At 34.9% G+C, this 22,189-nt stretch overlaps 1 protein-coding gene across 2 annotated transcripts in view; it reads left to right on the top strand.

The window, feature by feature from the left end:
* Positions 1 to 392: 392 nt before the first annotated feature.
* The window catches only part of mxd1 (MAX dimerization protein 1), a 33,000-nt gene continuing 11,203 nt past the window's right edge, over positions 393 to 22,189 (top strand). Inside the window, exons 1-3 of one of the 2 annotated variants that reach the window (XM_058775609.1) lie at positions 393 to 1,613; positions 2,250 to 2,349; positions 15,157 to 15,186. In XM_058775609.1, coding sequence (XP_058631592.1) covers positions 1,547 to 1,613; positions 2,250 to 2,349; positions 15,157 to 15,186 — 197 coding nt within the window. In that variant the 5' untranslated portion in view covers positions 393 to 1,546. The remainder of the gene's footprint in view (positions 1,614 to 2,249; positions 2,350 to 15,156; positions 15,187 to 22,189) is intronic. The other variant, XM_058775607.1, reaches the window with a different exon arrangement.

Here is a 22,189-nt window from a genome sequence, read left to right as displayed (position 1 = left end):
CCATCAGCATTTAAAGGGGAGGGTGTGTGTGTGTGTGTGTGTGTGTGTGTGTGTGTGTTGAGTTCCGGTACGGCGGCCAATCACAGGCGACACCGCTGCGGCAGTCCAGCCAATCACAGCATAACAACAACACACTATTTGCATAATAATCCATTTTGGCTCAGGAGCAAATGTCAGAATACTACGGCACAGGTTATACACTCGCTCCAAAATGGCGCTACAGTGCTGCTCAGTTGCAGCATTATCTTGCGGAATCGCATTATAGAAGTCGTACACTATTCACGCTTTAGAATGCGCCTCAGCCATTGGTCCGTTCTAGACACGGTCTGGAAGATTGACAGCGAGCGCATCCAATGAGAACCCCGCTTCCTGTATCGTCCACCCAATAGGATCGCAGCGTCTCCCAAGCCCCCGACAGTAACATGACAGCAGCTAGCAAACATCTCATCTGCTGGTTCAACGACGTTATGGTTTCGCTAGCTGCGTGTTTTTTCTGCTGTTTTTGATTCATTTTTCCTCAGTTGCACACAGCCACAGCTTAGCATGTGCAGCTCGAGCTGTTTAATGAGTAGCCAGATCGTCTGTCACGCTCGAAATATCGAAACCAGCGATTGTTTGGACTTCTGGAGGCCGTGTGTTTTATTTTAAAGCCTATTTTCAACGCAGTTTTTCAACGACCAATCAAGATTTTTCTCTTTTTTTTTTATTACACAACACTACTGCCTACCACCTCGCTGGACGGGCATATCAAAACTGACGTTTTTTTTTATTAAACAAGAAGGAATTGGGGTTGAATGCTGTTTGTTTTCCAAACAGAAACCAGCACAGCAGCACCAAAGCTCAAATTATTAGCAAAAATGATATCACCAGCTGCTTAAATATACTTTTTTTGTGTGACAAGCCGTACAATCTGGCAACCCGTGCCCTCCTCACATCGATCTGACCGAGCTGTCAATCCAGTATTTCTGCCAATTTGTTTAGTTTTTTTCCAGATGCTCTCTAGTTAACAGCCTTTGCTGTCAGTATCAGAGCCTAAAATTGACCAAGTGCAGAACTAAAGCTGTGAGCTCTTATCTGTTTGACAGCTCATCTATTAAAGTCTTCAGACCACTTACATGCTTTCAGGAAGGGTTGCCAGATTGTGCCAACCTGGACGGGTTTTTGTTGTTCGTGTCGTGTTAACGTCCAAAATCTCGTTTAATATGAACAGGACTAGTTAACTAGTTACTTCTTGGCAGCTGAGGGACATTTTTATTCGATTTTATCATCCAGCTCTTTGGAAACCAGCGAGTTTAAATTGTATTTATTTTTTACTCCCCATGCATTTTTTTGTACACGTTTCTGTTTTTCTCAAATATCAACAAAAGCCTCACATCTAAACATCTCCCTCGCTGCCTTATACAAGAAATACTTTGTGTTAAATTCGCCTGATTGGATTTTTTCTGGAGGAGGAAGAAGCGTGAAGGAACGAAAGGCTGCTGCTTGTTTTTCCCCCGTTTGTTTCTGACCCGGATTGTCTCTTTTTAATCGCAGTTTATTGCTTAAAATGACGGCTATTGAGAAACTGCAGATGTTGATCGAAGCAGCTGAATATCTCGATCGAAGAGAAAGAGGTAAAGACGTATTACGACATATGAAAATGATATTTTGCATGCAAATGAATCCTGACACTGTTGCTAGGGTTCTGGTCTGCTTTGAAGCAAAACAATTTTGCTGCCACCTGCTATTTATTAGTCGAATGCATGATATGCATGGTGTTTTTTCTGTTGTTATGACATTTGGAGAAGAACATGGATGAAGTGACCACTTTAGAGAGTGTTCTGGCCAGCACACATACACTTGTCTTTTATAGGGGACACTAATGTGTCCCTAACCCCCTCTAGGGATAAAACCCAAGCGCATATGGCAGAGATATGTTTTTTTAATGATGCCTGATGGCGTGTTTGTGTGCAAATGTGGAATTGCAATGCATTTTTCTTGCATTGCTGTTGGTTTACAGTGGAGGGATTCCTGGTGCATCCCCCCCTCCCATCTATCTGTTGTGGTTCTGGCTATTGGGTTTACTCCAGTTCAGATGACATCATTGACCCAAAAGCAAGACATTTGTTAAGAAATGGGTTCATTTTAACGTATAGCGCCCCAGGTTCTAAAAAAACGGTCAATGTTTGTAATCAATGGCTTTGATTTTCAGGTAGCTGGTGTGCTTTGTGGTCTAATGGGCTTCTAAATGTCTCTGTTTGAATTTGCAGAAGCGGAGCACGGCTATGCCTCCATGTTACCCTTCACCAGCAACAAAGAGAGGGATGGCTTGAAGCGAAAAATCAAAAGCAAGAAAAATTGCAGCAGCAGGTACTTGCATCTAGTTTCTGCGATAACGGAAACTCTCGTGACGAAATTCCGAGCAGAGTCAATCCTGAATGCATTTTAGAGTTTTTATCCAAAGCAAAGGCTCATTTCTGATATTTTAACTTGCTACTCATCATGTAAACACCAACCAAACTCTTATGGCTTTAAGTGAAAATCAAAAGAAAGAAAAATTGCAGCAGCAGGTGCGAGAATAACGGAAACTCTTTTGAAGAAATTTCTAACATAGTCCTGAATCCATTTGAGAGTTTTTATCCAAAGCAAATAAAAAAAAAATAGGCTCTTTTGTAGTATTTGAAGTTGTTACTCGGCATGAAAACACCAACCAACTAATCTATGATGGCTTGAAACAAAAAATCAAAGCCAAGAAAAATTGCAGCATCGGGTACGTCCACCAAATTTCTACGGAAGCTCCTCATACACTCCTCAATTCTCATACACTGTGGACAAAAGTATTGGCACCCCCTTCTTTCAGAAAAAGGCACTTACAAAACTGTGGCAACAAAGATTGAAACATAATTTATGTATTTAAAAATTGTGTTCCTATCTCTGATGCAACAGTTTTGGAAGTGTCTAAGATGACTGCACCCTTATGTACAAGTTATTAGTGTTTGTTGATGTGTTTTTGGCTCAAGATCTGCTGCATTTAAAGTCACAGCAGAGGTTTCTGCAGACCAGTCAAGTTCTTCCACACTGACTCAATCAATCATTTCTTTTTGAACCTTGTATTATACACAGATGCATTATCATGTTAGAATAGAAAAGGGTTCTGTCCAAACTGTTGCTATAAAATTAGAAGCACACAATTCCCTAGAATATGCTTAAACATTAAGATTTGTACTCATGGAAATGACTAAAGTAGTCAAACCGGTTCATTAGAAGGGGGTGCCAATACTTTTGGCAATATAGTGTGTATGTATATCTATGTGGAGCACAAAACCAGTCAAAAGGGTCAATTTTTCGAAATTGACATTTATACATCATCTTGTTAGGATAGAACAATATTTGTCTTGAGATGCAACTATATGAAAATCTGGAATCTGAGGGTGCAAAAAAATCTAAATATTGAGAAAATCTCCTTTAAAGTTGTCCAAATTAAGTTCTTAGCAATGCATATTACTAATCAAAAATTAATTTACGGTAGGAAATTTACAAAATACATTCATGGAACATTATCTTTACTTAATATCCTAATGTTTTTTGGCATAAAATGGATAATTTTGAGCCGTACAATGTATTGTTGGCTATTGCTACAAATATACCTGTGCTGCTTATGACTGCTTCTGTGCTGCAGGGTCACATATTAACACATTATAATGTTTGTGAATGAGAATTTATTAGCCAGTGGCTAATATTCGACATCATTTAGTTGCCCAGAGTGAAGATTTAGTTGTGATTTACTCACAATGTAGAGGGTTGATTTTGTTCTGACTCGTTGGATGGAAACGGTGCTTATTTGCATATGTTTTATGCGATATTCCAATTTTGTGCATATGTTAAATTCACAACTTAGGCTGGTAACCCAGTTAATGACAGATCTGTGACTCCAGTAGCATCATGACGGATCTATTAGTGTGCACAGTGTGTACGGTGTGATTGGTCCTTGTGTTTTTCTCCCCTCTGAATCCCAGGAACATCATCCGTGATTCACACTTCGCTTGAACGGGCCTGTGTGTCCCATGAGTGATTTGTGAATTAGCAGACCTGAGCGTATCTGCGCCGTGTGCATGCGTGACAAACACACCCACTGATTCATCCAGTGCAGATGCAGTCTTAAATAATGTCCCACAGTTAAAACACGGAGAGAGACGAACGCTCACACGCTTCTCTCCCTGTGACTCTCACCACCCACTATTTACTCACTCACTACTCAACGCCCCAGATTTCATCAGCATTATCCCATTAGTGCGCCTGGATTTGTCCGTCATCTGTCCATGGGTGAATGTAGTTGCATTACTGTTTTTTTTATTTTAAGGTAGAGCTGATTATTATTATGTTTACTGTAAATTTCTTGGCTGCCACCTATTATTAGGCAATGAACTAGGGCTGTCAAAAAAATAAAAAAAATTGAATTTCGAATATTCGTTGAATTTAAAATAAAAATCCACATTCGAATGTAAAAACATTGCTTTTGAATGTTAGAGATGTGATGACGATGTGAGCGTCGCTGCATCTGAATGTTGTTCTGAGCTCATCAGCTGAAGACGCTAGATGCGGCGCTGCTGCGCTGTTCATTCAAAATATTGCGGGAAAAGAGAACATCGATGCGGAGAAGATGCTGTTTACGTCAAAACTGAAACCAAGCCGTTCACACAGAACTCATGTTTATCACATTTTCTGTAGAAACGTCTATCAGCGTTACACATGTTTAGAAAGCATGTAAAATTAAGTTCAACTTTTAAAAAACATTCTTATGGCGGTTTTTCTGCATCAATTTTTTTAAACAGAAAAAGTGCTCTTTGTGATTGGATTTCGGTCCTTTGTATTAAACTATACATTCATACATACATGATGCGGTTTTGTTAATTGTTTAAGCAAATTAATTAATTGCTATTTAAACATTATGCACTTTTTTCAAAGATAGTCTGTTATTTTATTGAGAAATGTGCATTAGTAATATTTTGCTCGATGCGCCCTCTTGTGGCCTCAGGAGAGAAACCAAATGCCCCCTGACTAAAATTATGCCTTTTAAATTTTAATATTTAAGTACAAAATTCTAATTTAGTTTGACAGCCCTACAATGCACCCTTTTCACAAGACTGTGATGACGGTCATCAGCATCATAAATCCTCAAGTTTTTCATATTTGTGTTTTTTTAAAAATGTATGTACATTTATAACACTATTCTTTGTATTATATTACCTTTGCATCAAATTACAAAAAAGCTAGTTAACGCTAATGCGAGGGTGTTTCTAATGCATTCTAACGCTCGAAAGATTTTCATATTTGTATGTGTTTTTTTTTTTAAATGTATGTACGTTTATAACGTATAATAATATGTACATAATAAATATATACAGAACACACACATATATTATGCAAATAAAAACGTATTTTGTATGTGATTAATCGTTTGACACCACGAATAATAATGTTGCACATACTGTAAGCATTATATTAAACATCAAATATGATCTGATTGGCTGTCTGTTTATAATATGGTGTTACTCTGAGTTACTCTGACTGGCCTGATAAAGATAAAGCAGGGGTTTAGTTTATTCTTGCACTAAGGGCGGATCCTGTAGCTGACGTCGCTGTCATACTCTGCATATGATACTGATTCACAGCCATAAGGCCACTTTTAAACAGAGCAGCAAAGGATCATAAAAGCTGCTGCTTCTGAATCATGGAGATTTAACCATTTTAGGAATATGACCTTGGACAAAAATCTAGTTATTGTGTGACCCAGCGTGCTGTAAACAGTCCCCGACTCTGATCTGCATCTGGATGTTTGTGTGGCTTGTAACTGGATATTAAGGCCTAACAAGGGTAGCACTGGGTTTGTAGCTATTTATATACAGCCGTATATGGTGTTCAGTAGACCTTGTTGTTTAAATGTTGGTTTAGTAGGTAAAGAAATTGTGGGAGGTGGCTTTTTAATGTCACATGGGTCTCTATAGACAGAGGGATGTAACGATATCAAAATCTCATAATATCGTGAAATGAAGTCCACGATACGATATTTACTGCGATGTTTTTAAAAAAACAAAACAAATGAAGAATTGAAAATTCTGTACATTTTAAAGTTAAATTATTCTATTTAGTGCACTTCAAGAGTTCAAAATTAAAAGCTCCAACCCATGATCTTAACTAAGAAGACTTAAGTCAGAAAAAGTCACTTGTAGCTGAACTTTAAAGGGGACTCAACCCTATGTTTATTTGTGATATACTGTCTCAGTCTAAATGACAGTAATAGCCATATATTGTAAAACAATTGCACTGTAAAATAAATGAAAATTAATATTTCACAGGTGTATTATTTTTGCTTTACACTACAGTAAGGAAGTTACAATACTACTTTCCTAATTTCTACACTTGAAAGAGATATTTTGAATCTGGATTGCATTTAAACCGCAAGCTGTCAGCAATTCATTCTGCACTTTTAATCTTTAATCTTTTATTTTGATGGAAACAGCTGTAGAGCTTTTATTTTGAAGGAAAACTCCAGCTTCAGTGAAAACAGACTCACAAAAACACGTCTTGCTACAAATCTAGTGAAATGCTGTAATCATCTGCTGTGAAAATAAAGCAGAACTGGTGGCTGTTGTTCCCAAACGCGCAATAAACTCACAGAACGTGGAATAAACGAGTTCAGTGCATTCATTCGGTGTGAACGAAGCCACCGGATCACCAGCTCATCGCATGAATAATGTGTGCTTCGCTTTGAGACTTGATGAAGAGATGAAGCATTATTGTGCTTTCGGTTTGAGATCGTTTGACAGATACTGTGCCAAAGCATAATGGCCCAAAACACAACTTTAAAGACCTTTAATGTTAGAATAAGAAGTTACTACACGTTTCATATCGTCATGTGGCCACAATAATATTGAGTTTTGGTATCATGATATTGATAATATCGTTACATCCTTAAGTACAAGTGATCGCTTCACATGTCTTTCCATCACCTCGCAAAATCTGTGTTTACTGTACAAGGTCATAGAAAAATTAACACAGGAAAAAAAATAATTTTCATAGGTATACAGTGGAGTTGTTAACAAACAGTTGAGAAATTTCCTCCAGTCATGATTTTTGTGGCAGCACCTGCACTCTTTTCTTCAAATATGCTGTATATATTCGAAGTATATTTACTGAATTGCTGCTCAAGAAACCTTACTATTATCAGAGTTGAAAACAGTCATGCTGCTTAATATTTTTGTGGCGACCGTGATGCATGTTTTAGGATTCTTTGATGAATAGAAAGTGCAATAGAACAGCATTTATTTAAAATATAAATATAAATGCATTTACCATCACTTTTAATCAATTTAATGCATCCTCGCACAATGAAAGTATTCTTGGCAAAAGAATAATTAATTTAAAAAAACTGTAGTGCATATATAAAAGATAATGCAAAATGCAATTTTATGGCCTGTTAAAAAATTGTCATGGCCTGTATTTTTGGCAAAAATGACTTGCAGATTCACTAGTGTTTAAACTCATTTTGGTTGCACTTTATTTATACATTTAAGTACTGAGTAATATTAATTAACTACATGTGCTTACTATACGCTTAGGGTTAGGATTAGGGTTACTTGCATGTAATTATGCATAATTTATTGTTATTATAATAGTAAGTGCATGTGTAACAAGGACACCTTCAAATAAAATGTTACCCTCATTTTATGCGAGTGTTAGTATCCATATATGTTATATCTTTTGCACAGCAGTTTAAAGAAAATATGGTACCATTATTTGTCTCCCCTCCATTGTTTTTATAGCCTGTATTAATCAACAACTACTACTATGGATAGGACGTCTTGCGGTCGATATGGATTTTTGGATTTTGGATATGGATTCTTGCGACATCTGTGATATTTTATTTGCATATTGCATGTGTACACTTCTTCTAAGAATAGCAGTAAGTGGTATCTTGATCATATTCCAGCTGAACTTAAGCATACCTTAAAAAGATGCAAGACGTGTCTGTGCACCAAATGCATGAGAATCACACAGCTTCAGAATATGCAAGTAACCTACATCCAGCGCTGGTGTTAATGCATCATGCATGAAACGTTTTGCGTTTCTGCGCTGCATAAACTCCTCACATCTCTCCGGCTGATTCATTAGACGGCTCTCCCGTCCATTCACGCTGCTTGGAGAATGGAAAGTGATTCATTCGCTCGAGCTTCGAGTATGCATCTCATGACGGAGCTTGGGATGCCATTTATGCATGCGTTCAAGTGTGTGTTTGTGAAACCCTTTATTACTGTATATGTAGGTCAGGTGGATCTCCTATGTATCTTTCCCTACAGCTTTTCCCGTTTTCTGACGGCTCGAGAGCGGTGTCTTCTTCTCCTCCCCCTCTCCTCTTCTCCTGCATCCATTATATATATATATGACTCCTACCTCTTGCTTATATTCAGACTGTATGTGGGCTAATGCACACAGCAGCATCCGTGAGTTCGTTCGTATTTTAAGCCTTTCTTGTATTCTCTGTGCGCTTCTAATGTTGTGTGTTGGGAAGGTTACTTTGGAAATGTAATCGGTTACAGATTACAAGTTACTTGATTTAAAATGTAGTAAGTAGTAACTATTTCAGTTACTTTATTAATGTAACTGATTACTTTTCTAAATTTCTAAGCAGGCAGGGTTAACCTCAACACTGATTACTGTCAGATTTCAAAAACCCTTCATCATTTGAATTAAGATCATAAAAATGTAATTTTAAAGCACAGCCACCACAAAATCAGACTGTAGCACCTCTTTTTACTTTGAGATTTTTCTGCAGATTTAAAATCATAACAAGATGTGGTTTAATAGCTATGAAACTGTTTTTGAAATCGAATCTTTGCACAACTATGACAGGAAACACTTGCATCTAACAATGCCTTGGAAAAAACAGTTAATAAAATAAAGCATATACATAAATGTGACCCTGCAGCACAAAAGCAGTCATAAGCAGCTCAGGTATATTTGTAGCAATAGCCAACAATACATTGTATGGGTCAAAATGATCCATTTTCCTTTTATGCCAAAAATCATTAGGATATTAAGTAAAGATTATGTTGCATGAAGATATTTTGTAGATTTCCTACTGTAAATGTATCAAAACTTAATTTTTGATTAGTAATATGCATTGCTAAGAACTTCATTTGGAAAACTTTAAAGGAGATGTTCTCAATATTTAGATTTTTTTTGCACCCTCAGATTCCAGATTTTCCAAAATTTAACCCTTATGACTGGTTTTGTGCTCCAGGGTCATAAATAGTCAATAAAACGATTATCAAATAATCATGTGTCCTAAAACATTGGTGTCTCATATTTTAGAGCAGTCAGTGCAATTTGGGAAAGAAATCAATCAAATCTGTATGTGTGTGAAAATATTCATATGTAACCCCCTTTGTAATCATTAACATTTTCATAAGTAACTGTAACCGATTACAGTTACATTTATTCTGGGTTACACTTTATTTTAAGGTGTAATTATATACATTTAAGTACTGAGTAATATTAATGTACTTACTGTATGGTTAGGATGAGGGTTTGTTTTAGAGGTTAGTTGCATGTAATTCTGCATAATTTATTGTTATTACAATAGTAAGTGCATGTAACATGCACCAAGCACACCTTAAAATAAGTGCTGCCAAATGATTAATCACGATTAATCGCATCCAAAATAAAAGTTTTGTTTACATAATATATGTATGTGTACTGTGTATATTTATTATGTATATATAAATACACACACGCATATATATATATATTTAAAAAAATGCATGTGAATATTTTCAAAATATATGCATGCATGAAAATATCCTTGATGCTGGCATGGCGTTAAAAAGTAAATAAATAAATAAATATGCATGCGTGTGTGTGTGTATATATATATATATATATATATATACATTATAACTACACAGAACACACACATATTATACAAACAAAACTTTTATTTTGGATGCGATTAATCGTGATTAATCGCTAACAGCACTACTTAAAGTGTTACCTTATTTTCTAATAATTCTGTTACATGTAACTAGTTACTCCTCAGCACGGTGGGTAACACAGTGAACTGGATGTGTATGCAGCTAATGGGACTCTAGATATGTTGTAGGAAACTGCTCTGCTCTTTTATGTGTTGGAACAGGTGGTCTGGCAAGTCGACTCTGCTTTACACAGAGATGTGGGCTGTTATGTCACCGGCATCCGCCTCCGAGCGAGATGATCAGCTGATCTGTTTGTGTAGGCGCACTAATGTTAGGAAGCTCGTTTATAAGTTCATCAGCCAGTCTCAAAATATTCAAAGCAATAATAGACCTTAGACAGGTTATTTCAGGCTTGTATTTTTATATTTTCATTTGAATGCTGTTCTTTTGACCTTTCTATTGATCAAATAGTCTTGAAAATATTATCACAGTTTCCACAAAAATACTAATCAGCGATTTTAACATTGATAAGCAGCAACTCAGCATATTAGAATGATTTCTGAAGGATCATGTGATGCTGATGATGCTGAAAATTCAGCTTTGTTGTCACAGGAAGAAATTACATTTTAAATTATAATATTTAGCATTTGTCCTGTGATTTTGTTTAATCGATTAATCGCATCCAAAATAAAGGTTTTTCTTTACATATGTGTGTGTACTGTGTATATTTATTGTTATATATAAATACACACACATATGGTATATATTTTGAAAATATTTAGAGGTATTTACATGTGTGTTTGTATGCATGTATGTATGCTTCTTTATATATATTGCTTCTTTATATTGTCCTCATTTGTAAGTCGCTTTGGATAAAAGAGTATGCTAAATGACTAAATATAAATATATTCATATAATCTATATTATATATGAATATATTTAATATATAAAATTAAAATTTTTCTTAAATATGTACATGCATGTGTGTGTATTTATAAATGCATAACAAATATACACAGTACACACACACATATTATTATGTAAACAAAAACTTTTATTTCTGATGCGATTAATCGCGATTAATTGTTTGAGAGCACTAGTTGTCAATTTAATTTATTTTCAATTTAGTATTTGTTTTTTTTTCCAGATGGTAATTTTGGTGCTTATTTCAATTAGTTGCAAAGGCATTTTTTTCCAAGTTTCTTCTGATATTTCAGTTAACAATGTTTTTAGTTTAAGTTTTAATATTAGCTAACATTAATAACCCCGGCTTGATGCCGTATTTAATGCAACTCAGGGATAAGAATTCAGTATGTTTTCCCATTGTTTTACATTTCCAGCCAATAAAACATTAAAACATATATTTCCAAAGAACATGCAATCCTTAGATATGAAAATGATGTGACATAATCCTGTTAAATTAAACTAGGGGCCATAAACGTTAGCTATGAGAAGGTGTTTAGGCATGTTTTAGGGGGTACAGGGATTGTGAGACGCTGGCATGAGAAGATATCTTCTGCTCAGACATCAGAGGTATTTTTAGAGCGAGGTTTACTGCAGACGGGGTCCTGAGGTCAGTTTGAAGGATGGATGAATGTGAGGAAGATGACACGATCCCAGTAGCTTCTTCGTTTGCTCAGGTAGCATTCAAAGTTTTGGGCAGTGCATGTGTTAGTTTATGCAAATGCACCTCATATTGAGTTCTAGTCTACTGATTTGATTAGACAAGTGTGTTGAGTTGCTGCAATATAGAAATACTGCCTTCACATGTCCTGGTTTTTACTTTTCACTATGGAAATCATAATTAATGTGATTTGCAAGTGTTTTTTATTGGAATAACTTTGATTTCTTGTATTTCATTTTTGATTTCATATTCCCACTACTGTTCAAAAGTTTAGGGTCAGTAAGATTTTATTTATTTTTTTAATTAGTACTTTAATTCAGCAAGGACTTATTAAATTGATCAAACAAGACAGTTAAGACTAGTGCCGTTAATCGCGATTAATCGCATCCAAAATGAAAGTTTTTGTTTGCATAATGCATGTATATATTTCAGAAAAATAGGTTATGTTTATATATTAAATATATTTATTTATAATATAAATTATATGAATATAAATATAGACATGTAAATATTTTCTAAATATATACTGTATGTGTGTGTCTTTATATATACATAATAAATATACAAAGAACACACACATGTATTATGCAAACAAAAACTTTTATTAATCGTTTGACAGCACTAGTTAAGACATTTATAATGTTACATAAGATTTTATTTTCAAATTAATGCTCTTGTGTTCATCAAATAATCCTTCAGAAATCATTCTAATATGCTGATTTGCTGCTCAAGAAACATTTCTTATTCAGCCTTGCCATCACAGGAGTAAAGGACAATTTAAAAAATAGAAAATATTTATTTAGAATTGTAATAATATTTCACAATGTTGCAGTTTTACAGCATTTTTGATCAGTTGCCTGCAGCCTTAGTGAGCGTAGAGGAGACTTTTTCTCTTGTTCACCTTCCAACCAAGAAAGAAAACTTTTAGTAGTAAGACTTTAGTGCATTAGTTGTGCAAGTAAAGCTTAATTGGTGTGTTTGATCGTTCTCATAGTGCTCCAGAGAATAATGTGGTTTGGTTGCACAAACCTGCCACCTTATTTTTAGCAAGTTTGATTCATATTCAACAATGCATAAAATGCAAACAATCAAAATTCAAGTCAGTATTCACATTTTCAACAGAAAACATCCTCCCATTGCTTTTTGGTGGCATTAATGTGCACTGAATATGATCTCTTTTTTTTTCAGCGCAAGCTTGAAGGCAGCGAATACAAGACTTTTTTTTATTTCTATTGAGTTCTTGTTTTTCCTCGTCTTCTCTCCTGCCCTCCTCTGCTCTGCTTCTCTTTCACTTCTCTGTTGATCCAGAATTGGCTTCTCTGAAGCGATCCTTCGTTCTCTACCCCCCACCGACGGCTTGTGTTTCTAGTTACTGTTGCTAAGCGGGGCCGAGGGCCTCTATGTGTTATATGAATGTAGCGAGAGAGAGAGGACAGGGGACATTTGCAATCAGCAATTAGCATTTTGGCAGTTCCTGCATCCACTAAACAAGCCCACGGCCCGTAAAACCCCTCTGCTGTTTAGAGTTTGTTCCTGAACAGCGTTTACACACACACTCACTCACACACACACACACACACACACACACACACACACACACACACACACAGCAGTTCACCTTTGTACTGAACATTCAAATCAGCAGTGAGCACAGGACAGTCTCTGTGTGTCTTTCAAAACTAAGAACAAGGAGGTGATGTTGGAGTCGTAGCCTGTTGATTAGTTCAGGGCTTTTAAACATTTCAATGCCAAGAGTCCCCCCAAAAAAACTTATTTATGTTAGTATAATATGTGACCCTGGACCACAAAGCCAGTCATAAGGGTCTTTTTTTTTAAATTGTATAAATATAATTTAAATTTATATCTGAAAGCTGAATAAATAATCTTTTCATTGATGTATGGTTTGTTAGGATCAGACAATATTTGTCTGAGATACAACTATTTAAAAATCTGGAATCTGAGGGAGCAAAAAAATCTAAATATTGAGAAAATCTCCTTTAAAGTTGTCCAAATGAAGTTCTTAGCAATGCATATTACTAATCAAAAATTAAGTTTTGATATATTTACGGTAGGAAATTTACAAAATATCTTCATGGAACATGATCTTAATATCCTAATGATTTTTGGCATAAAAGAAAAATGTATAATTTTGAGCCATACAATGTATTGTTGGCTATTGCTACAAATATAGCTGTGCTGCTTATGACTGCTTTTGTGCTGCAGGGTCACTTTTTTTTTTTTTTTTCTCCAAAATGTATTAATTGGCTTCTGAATTGTCTTTGTTTTTTTTATTACATTAACAAATGGTGAATTTATTTGTAAAATATTTTATTTTTGATAGTTGATGTATCGTGAGAGAACACTTAAATAATATGTAATATATTGATATACTTAAAAATGTTATTTATTATTTTAATATTAAAAATTACTTTAAAAATATTATTTTTAATAGTGCTGTCAAACGATTAATCGCGATTAATCACATCCAAAATAAGTTTTTGTTTACATAATATAATGTATGTGTACTGTTTATTTATTATGTATATATAAATACACACACATACAGTATATATTTTGGAAATATTTACGTGTGTGTGTGTGTGTGTGTGTGTGTGTGTGTGTGTGTGTATATATATATATATATATATATATATATATATATATATATATATATATATATATATATATAAAATTTATTTATATAATTTAATATATAAAATTAAAAATTTTCTTAAATGTATACATGCATGTGTGTGTATTTATATATTATATACACACACATATATTATGTAAACAAAAACTTTTATTTTGGATGCGATTAATCGTTTGACAGCATTCATTTTTAAACTAATAAAAATCTTTCAGCCTGTTTCGTTTAGTTAGTTGGTTAAAAACTAGCGCTGTCAATAGAATTACATTACTGCAGTTTATCCAGTGATTTATGTGACTTAATGAAATATTACCAAATAAGATAAATGTGAAATTCATCATGTAGTTACTAAGGACTTGTGTGTTTTTAGCTTGTTGCTTAAGTGGTTGCTAGAACCAATCACATTCCCTCTTGTTTTCATTTCCTTTCTCTCTCACTTCCTTATTAAAATAAAGACTAAAGACTTTTTTTTTTTTTTTTAATTATTATTATTATGCAATATCCCAAAATGCGCATAAAAATAGGTGGATGGAAGCATAGCTATCGGGATCCAAAACTGTTTGGTTCTCAACGTTCTTCAAAATATCTTGTGTTCCATAAATAAATGGACAAAAATAAAATAAATATTCGCTTTGGATAAAAGCATCTGCTAAATGACTAAATGTAAACTCATACAGGTTTGGAATGGCATGAGGATGAATGAGTGTCATATTTTACATTTTTGGGTGAACTATCATTCCTCTAACTTTAACAGTAAAGCATAGAGATCGAAACGCCAAGATCATGGGTTTGATTCGCAAGGAATGCATAAACTGATACATAAACTTGCTTTGGATAAAAGCGTCTGCCAAATGCATAAATGTAAGTGTGGATAAAAATAAAAAAGAGTAAGCACAATGATCCCTAACATCTCTGTCTTTCTGTCTCTGCAGGTCTACACACAACGAGATGGAGAAGAACAGGTATGTGCATATACAGTTGCACTGTAAGTTTAAGTTGCACACATAAGTTTACACACCCCTTGCAGAATACATTGCGTTGCCTGCTTGAGCATCAGTAAATGTTTCCACCTTTTGTAAAAGTTGTGTATGAGTCCCTCAGTTGTCCTCAGTGTAAAAATATGGATCTCAAATCATACAGTCACTTTTGGAAAAGGTTCAAATTTGCAGAAGATGCTTGAAAACCAAAGAATGTGCAGGAGCTGGGGGATTTTTCCGAAGAACAGCAGGCAGTTGAACTGTTCAGGACAAACAAGGGACTCAACTATCACAAAATATAAAAACAGTCGTGGATCATCCAGGAAATTATACATAGTATTAAGATTCAAGGGTATGTAAACTTTTGAAAGGAGTAATTTTTTTATAAATTCAGTTATTATTTTGTCTTGTGGAGTATATGTAAACATCTGTTATGTGAAATAGCTTATTCAGGAGAGTACTAAATAAAAAAATAACATGCGATTTTCACGATCCCTCTTATTTTGTTTCAATTAACATTTTGCACATTCTGCAAGGGGTGTGTAAACTTATGAGCACAACTGTAACCTTCGTGGCATTAGTTCTTATCTATAAGCCTGCGGGATTATACCTCATTACATCCTTACTGATTAGATTTAGATTAAACTTCTGTAATTAAAAGCTACATGAGCAGGGAATGTGACCAAATGCCTCGTCTCCGTTATTTTGGAGTCCACTAGCGGCCAGATAACACTCAGAGATGAGTATCAAGGTCAGTCAATCCTCTGATATATCCATTTATCTGTGACCTAGAGATAAACCTCTCTAAATTCCGAACGTGAAAGATCTCGCTAATGAACCAGGCGTAATATCTCCGTCACCAGCGCTGTATGGTTTGGTTAACACGCACACTGAGCTCAGCCGAATGCATTAAATAATGCATGCTGTCAGGCTCAGTCTTGAGTAAAACCAGACTGTCTGGACTTTGACTTTTAAACTCTTAACAATGCATTCAGCTTAAGGCGCACTCCTCTCCCATTCTTTGCTCATCAAAGTGCGTCTCGGTCTGCGTGCAACTCGTGCGAAGCTCTGAGGTCACAGTGGTCCGGACAACTGTTCTGCTATTCATTTCTGAAGAGCGGCTTTCATCTGCTGTTTAGAGGAATATCCAGACAAAGAAGGAAAGCGAGGCTCGCCGTGTCTCTGCTTTTGTTTCAAAATGGAGTCCAGGGCTGATATTCATAAAGCAACTCGAGTGGGAGTGCATTTGTGATGCAGATTTGAGTAAATGTGCAGCATGTCTGATGTGAGACCAGCACAGCTGTGTAGTAATGATTCATTTGGTCATGAACCTCTTTGGCTCAAAGAAAAAATATAACAAAGCTGCTGTGGACGATGCGAGTTTAAATCAGACTCTTTGCCGATCCCATTCCCACTCTTTCTCTTTTACTTGGATTTTCTTTTGTTATTTTCATTTGTATTTTTATTTTATTTTTATTATTTTATTATTTTTAATTGCTATGAATTTATTATCATTAGTCATTGCGTCAAAGCCAATTCATGATGTCGTAAATGAGCTGAACTAAATGTTTTGTTGAAATATTGTTCTCTACAGGTAAGGAGTTACTTATGGAAGCCCGTTTCCCCCACCGAATAAAAAAAAAAAAAGGTTATTGCGACTTTTTATCTCGCAATTCTGACTTTTTTTCACAGAATTGTGAGATATAAACTGTTTTTTGCGAAAAATGTTGAATTGCAAGTTGTAAAGTCAGAATTGCGAGACAAAGTCAGAATTGCGAGACGTAAAGTCAGAATTACGATTTATAAAGTCAGAATTGCGAGTTGTAAAGTCAGAATTGTGAGTTGTAAAGTCAGAATTGCGAGATATATAGTCAAAATTACAATTTATAAAGTCAGAATTGCGAGTTGTAAAGTCAGAATTGCGAGTTATAAAGTCAGAATTGCGAGATGTAAAGTCAGAATTGCGAGTTATAAAGTCAGAATTGCGAGATATATAGTCAGAATTACGATTTATAAAGTCAGAATTACGATTTATAAAGTCAGAATTACGATTTATAAAGTCTGAATTGCGAGTTATAAAGTCAGAATTGCGAGATATGAAGTCAGAATTACGAGTTGTAGTCAAAATAAAGTCAGAATTGCGAGTTGTAAAGTCAGAATTGCGAGTTGTAAAGTCAGAATTGCGAGTTGTAAAGTCAGAATTGCGAGTTATAAAGTCAGAATTGCGAGATGTATAGTCAGAATTGCGAGTTATAAAGTCAGAATTGCGAGATATGAAGTCAGAATTACGAGTTGTAGTCAAAATAAAGTCAGAATTGCGAGTTGTAAAGTCAGAATTGCGAGTTGTAAAGTCAGAATTGCGAGATGTATAGTCAGAATTATGCGAGTTATAAAGTCAGAATTGCGAGATATATAGTCAAAATTACGATTTATAAAGTCAGAATTACGATTTATAAAGTCAGAATTACGATTTATAAAGTCAGAATTACGATTTATAAAGTCTGAATTGCGAGTTATAAAGTCAGAATTGCGAGATATATAGTCAAAATTACGAGTTGTAGTCAAAATAAAGTCAGAATTGCGAGTTATAAAGTCAGAATTGCGAGTTATAAAGTCAGAATTGCGAGATATATAGTCAGAATTGCGAGTTATAAAGTCAGAATTGCGAGTTGTAAAGTCAAAATAAAGTCAGAATTGTGAGTTGTAAAGTCATAAAGTCAGAATTGCGAGATATAAAGTCAGAATTGCGAGATATAAATTCAGAATTCTGAGGTATAAAGTCAGAATTGCGAGATATAAAGTCAGAATTGCGAGATATAAAGTCAGAATTGCGAGATATAAAGGGGGGGGGTACTGATATGTTCTCAGAATTGCGAGTTTATATCTCACAATTCTGACTTTTTTTCACAGAATTGTGAGATATAAATTCAATTGCGAGTCGCAATTACATTTTTAATTTTTTATTCAGTGGCGGAAACAGGCTTTCATAGTTACTAGCTATGAATATTTGTGGACAGGTTATTTTGTTACAGTTGGTTACTTTAAAGTCGAATGAGTGGTTAGCAGATCTACACAACCGTTCAAAAGTTTGGGATCAGTAAGATCTTTATTTTATTAAAGAATTTAATTCTTTAATTTCTACAGATGCTGTTCTTTTGTTTCCATCAGAGTATCCTGAAAAAAATACGTGACACTGAAGACTGGAGGAATGATGCTGAAAATTCAGCTTTGATCACAGAAATAACAAAATTTTTACGATATTTCACTATATTACTGTTTTACTGTATTTTCGATTAAATAATGCAGCCTTGGTGATCATAAATGACGTCTTTCAAAAACACTTTTGAATGGTAGTGTACCAGAACCATTTCAGTTGAATAGTATGATACATAATTTCCCTAAATATGACTTTGGTCCTTCCTTCTTTACGGTAAATTTTAGTGATTTATTTTTACCCATTTTATTATCTGCCAGGTGAAACTCGCATTTTGTTGTATTTTATTTTATTTGTGTAAATTAATTAGGTGAAAATTGCTGAATGTTTGTAAAAAGTAGAGCGGCTTTGTTTGCACCAGACTTTTTCCCCGATACCTGAAATGCCCCTCAGAAACCCAGCTTTTGGGGCGAATGGCTGTTAAGTGAAATGTCACACACCTGCATCGTGTGAAACGGTGACCTCAGTGTCACACATGGCATGCACCTTCACCCTGCACCAGTTATGGGCCACATGTCTCACACAGCGCAGCGAAAGGCTGTTTTTATGGGTGCCAAAGAGAACACACACACACAGCTGCTGTAAAAGGTGTTTCACACACCGTCTCAAACACAAGCACAGGTCGGGTTTGCCTGCGAGGCGATGCGTTTGTTCTCCAGATGGACTTCGCATGCCCTGTTTGTCTTGAGAGAGGTTTCAGACGAGTAACCTGAGCTCCACACATGCCTCGGTGCAAACTGTTCTCCAGTGGGGCTAAGACAATTACTTAGAGGTCAGAGGTCAAAGGCCGGCAGAGGACAGTGATTTATGTTAAAAGTCTTATGGCTCGAAGAGGGTGACCTGTTTAAAGGATCACGGTAGAGCAGATGCACGCTGCCCTACAGAACTGGGGTGGTCTTTATTTGTGGAGATGCATGGCATGTTGTGGAATAATCTTTTCTGTTTACGCTGCTATTTGGGGTCAGTAAGATTGTTTAAATGTTTTTAAAAGAAGTCTCTTTGCTCAGCAAGGCTGCATTTATTGGATTAAATAATGGAGCAAACAGGAATATTAATGCAAATTCAAATGTCTTCTATTTTAACCCTTGTGCATCACTTAAAGTTACACAAAGGTCCATGTGGACAAAATTTCATAAAAATTTGAAGCTTGAGAGCACAGACTTAAGTTTGTTCTCATTTTAAGGAAGACCCATAGCAGATTATTACTGAAGTAAAACAAAGTTTAAAAAGTGAAACCAAAAAAAAGTTATAGAGGTTTATGTAAATGATTTATGGACGATATTTTATATAAAATATATATTTTATGAAACATGTTGGACTCTGCTAGAAAGCCAAAGCCATAAATCTAAACAAGTTGTGTTCCAAATTTCTCAAAAAATGAGCTTTCAGTAAGATTTTGTTTGAGTGCAGTTCCAAATTTTCCTCATTAGATTAGATTAGAACAAAATGGCACCATCTGGTACAAAATAGTAAAAAAATTAATTTTAAATCCTTGCCAACAGAATGAAAGCCTATTAACAAAAATTGCATCATTTTACAGTTAAATGGCACTGTGATTAAAAATAGCAGTTTCAATGGAGACATTTTTTCCTTGTGTACCTAGTGCAAAATAGATTTATTAAAGGAAATGGGGGTGAAATAGTAAAATTCCAATAAAAATACACACCTGTGCCAAAATTTATGCATTTGGCAATAACACAGGCAAAATGATCAAAAAAACAAAACTGAAAAGGACAAAAAATGTCCAAAAGGTCGCACAAGGGTTAATATATTTTGAAATGTAATTCGTTCCTGTAATGGTAACGTCTTCAGCGTCACTTCATGCTTCAGAAATCATTCTGATATGCTCATTCGAAGCACATAAACATTTCTTATTATTATCATCCGTGTCTCAGCAATGGATGCTCTGCAGTGAATGGGTGCCGTCAGAATGAGAGTCCAAACAGCTGATAAAAACATTGCAATAATGCACACCACTCCAGTCCATCAGTTAATTTTTAGATTATTGTGATGTTTTTATCAGACTCTCATTCTGACGGCACCCATTCACTGCAGAGCATCCATTGCTGAGACACTGATGCAGAGACACATTTCTACAAACCCGATGAAGAAAACAATCTTGGATGGCCTGAGGATGAGCACATTTTCAGCTAGTTTTCAATTTAATGCATCCTTGCTTAATAAAAGACATTTTTTTTAAATCTTCCAGACCCTAAACTTTGGAACAGAACTGTATAAAGGCGGATGAGAAAGCGAAACAAATTTGAGCGCACTGTGACTGAAACAGCAGCAGTCTGTGTGTAAATGTCGGACGGCACACGCAGTCTGTATTTGCTTAACAAACACCAGGCCACTCAGGTTATGTCACCACCTCGGTGGCGGACTCTGAAGTTATGTAATAGTACTCCTGACCTTCGGATCAGTTAAGCTTGCACGGCATGAAAGTGACGAGCTGTGGTGCAAACATTAGCCTTTTGTCTGGGTGTGTTCTGCAGTGTGTGTGTGTGTGTGTGTGTTTCTCGCTGGAGAGGCAGGTGTGCACACAAGCGGTCCTTTAGCTGTCAGGTATTGCTCTCTATTACTCTCTGTTTGCACATGCATTTTAATGATTTAGCCTTGAACTGCAGCAGCAACATTCAAGAGAAACACAGTTGGCTCATTTTTCCCCTGTGGCTAATTTTACACAATGATTACAAAATTGGTCTCATTTTAAAAAGGTTTCTATTTAATGAAAAATTTGCATTAATAAATTAACTATTATTTTTTTTCCTTTTGGGACCTGAAGTAGAGAAATTTTGGTCAATATTGATAATGAAACAATATTTTTCTGAATGTGTTTTTGTGCTGGCACTTTGGCTGGTTTAGGACTGTCATGGATAAATAAATATGACAATGAAACAGTAGGTAGCAGCAAGTCCCTGTTTTAATAAATGACTTACTGAATCATTCAAATAAAACGATTCGTTCAAAACGGCTGATTCAATAGAAATGAAACAAGTGAGACCATCTGAATGGACCGTTGAATCTCTGGCTCACTCGATTCGTTCAATAACTGATTTTAATTCATGGAATGAAACACTGATGTATAAAACTAATCGCGGCAATGAATATAAAAACATAAAAACTCATACATGGGTATTTTTTGTTTCATTGCTGGAATTATAAGGGCATTCTAACTGTATTCCAATGGGCTTCATCGCGCAGTGAATGCTTTTTGGACTCTAGACGTGTTTTTTTCACAATAATGGCTGTATGTTGAGCTATTTTTAGAGGATGTGCTGTCAAACGATTAATCGCATCCAAAATAAAGGTTTTTGTTTACATAATATATGTGTGTGTACTGTGTACATTTCTTATGTATATATAAATACACAAAGAAAAATATTTTACGTTTATATATTAAATATATTTATATATGATATAATTTATATGAATATAAATATATACATGTAAATATTTTCTGAATATATGCTGTATGTGTGTCTTTACACATAATAAATATAAATATAAAAACTTTTATTTTGAATGCGATTAATCGTTTAACAGCACTAATATATATATATATATATATATATATATAAAACATTGATTTTTCAAATAGTTTATCTTAAAAATAATAATTTAATTTTAGTAAATTATAATTAATAATTAGTGTGTGTGTGTGTGTATAACATTGATTTTTCAAATAGTTTATCTTAAAAATAATAATTTTATTTTAGTAAATTATAAATAATTAGTGTGTGTATATACCATTTGATTTTTCAAATAGTTTAT

This window comes from Onychostoma macrolepis, chromosome 05 (genome assembly GCF_012432095.1).
Source record: "Onychostoma macrolepis isolate SWU-2019 chromosome 05, ASM1243209v1, whole genome shotgun sequence".
Classification (NCBI taxonomy): Eukaryota; Metazoa; Chordata; class Actinopteri; order Cypriniformes; family Cyprinidae; genus Onychostoma; species Onychostoma macrolepis.
Note: the sequence above shows the minus strand (reverse complement) of the source record. Positions and strands in the feature narration are given on the sequence as shown.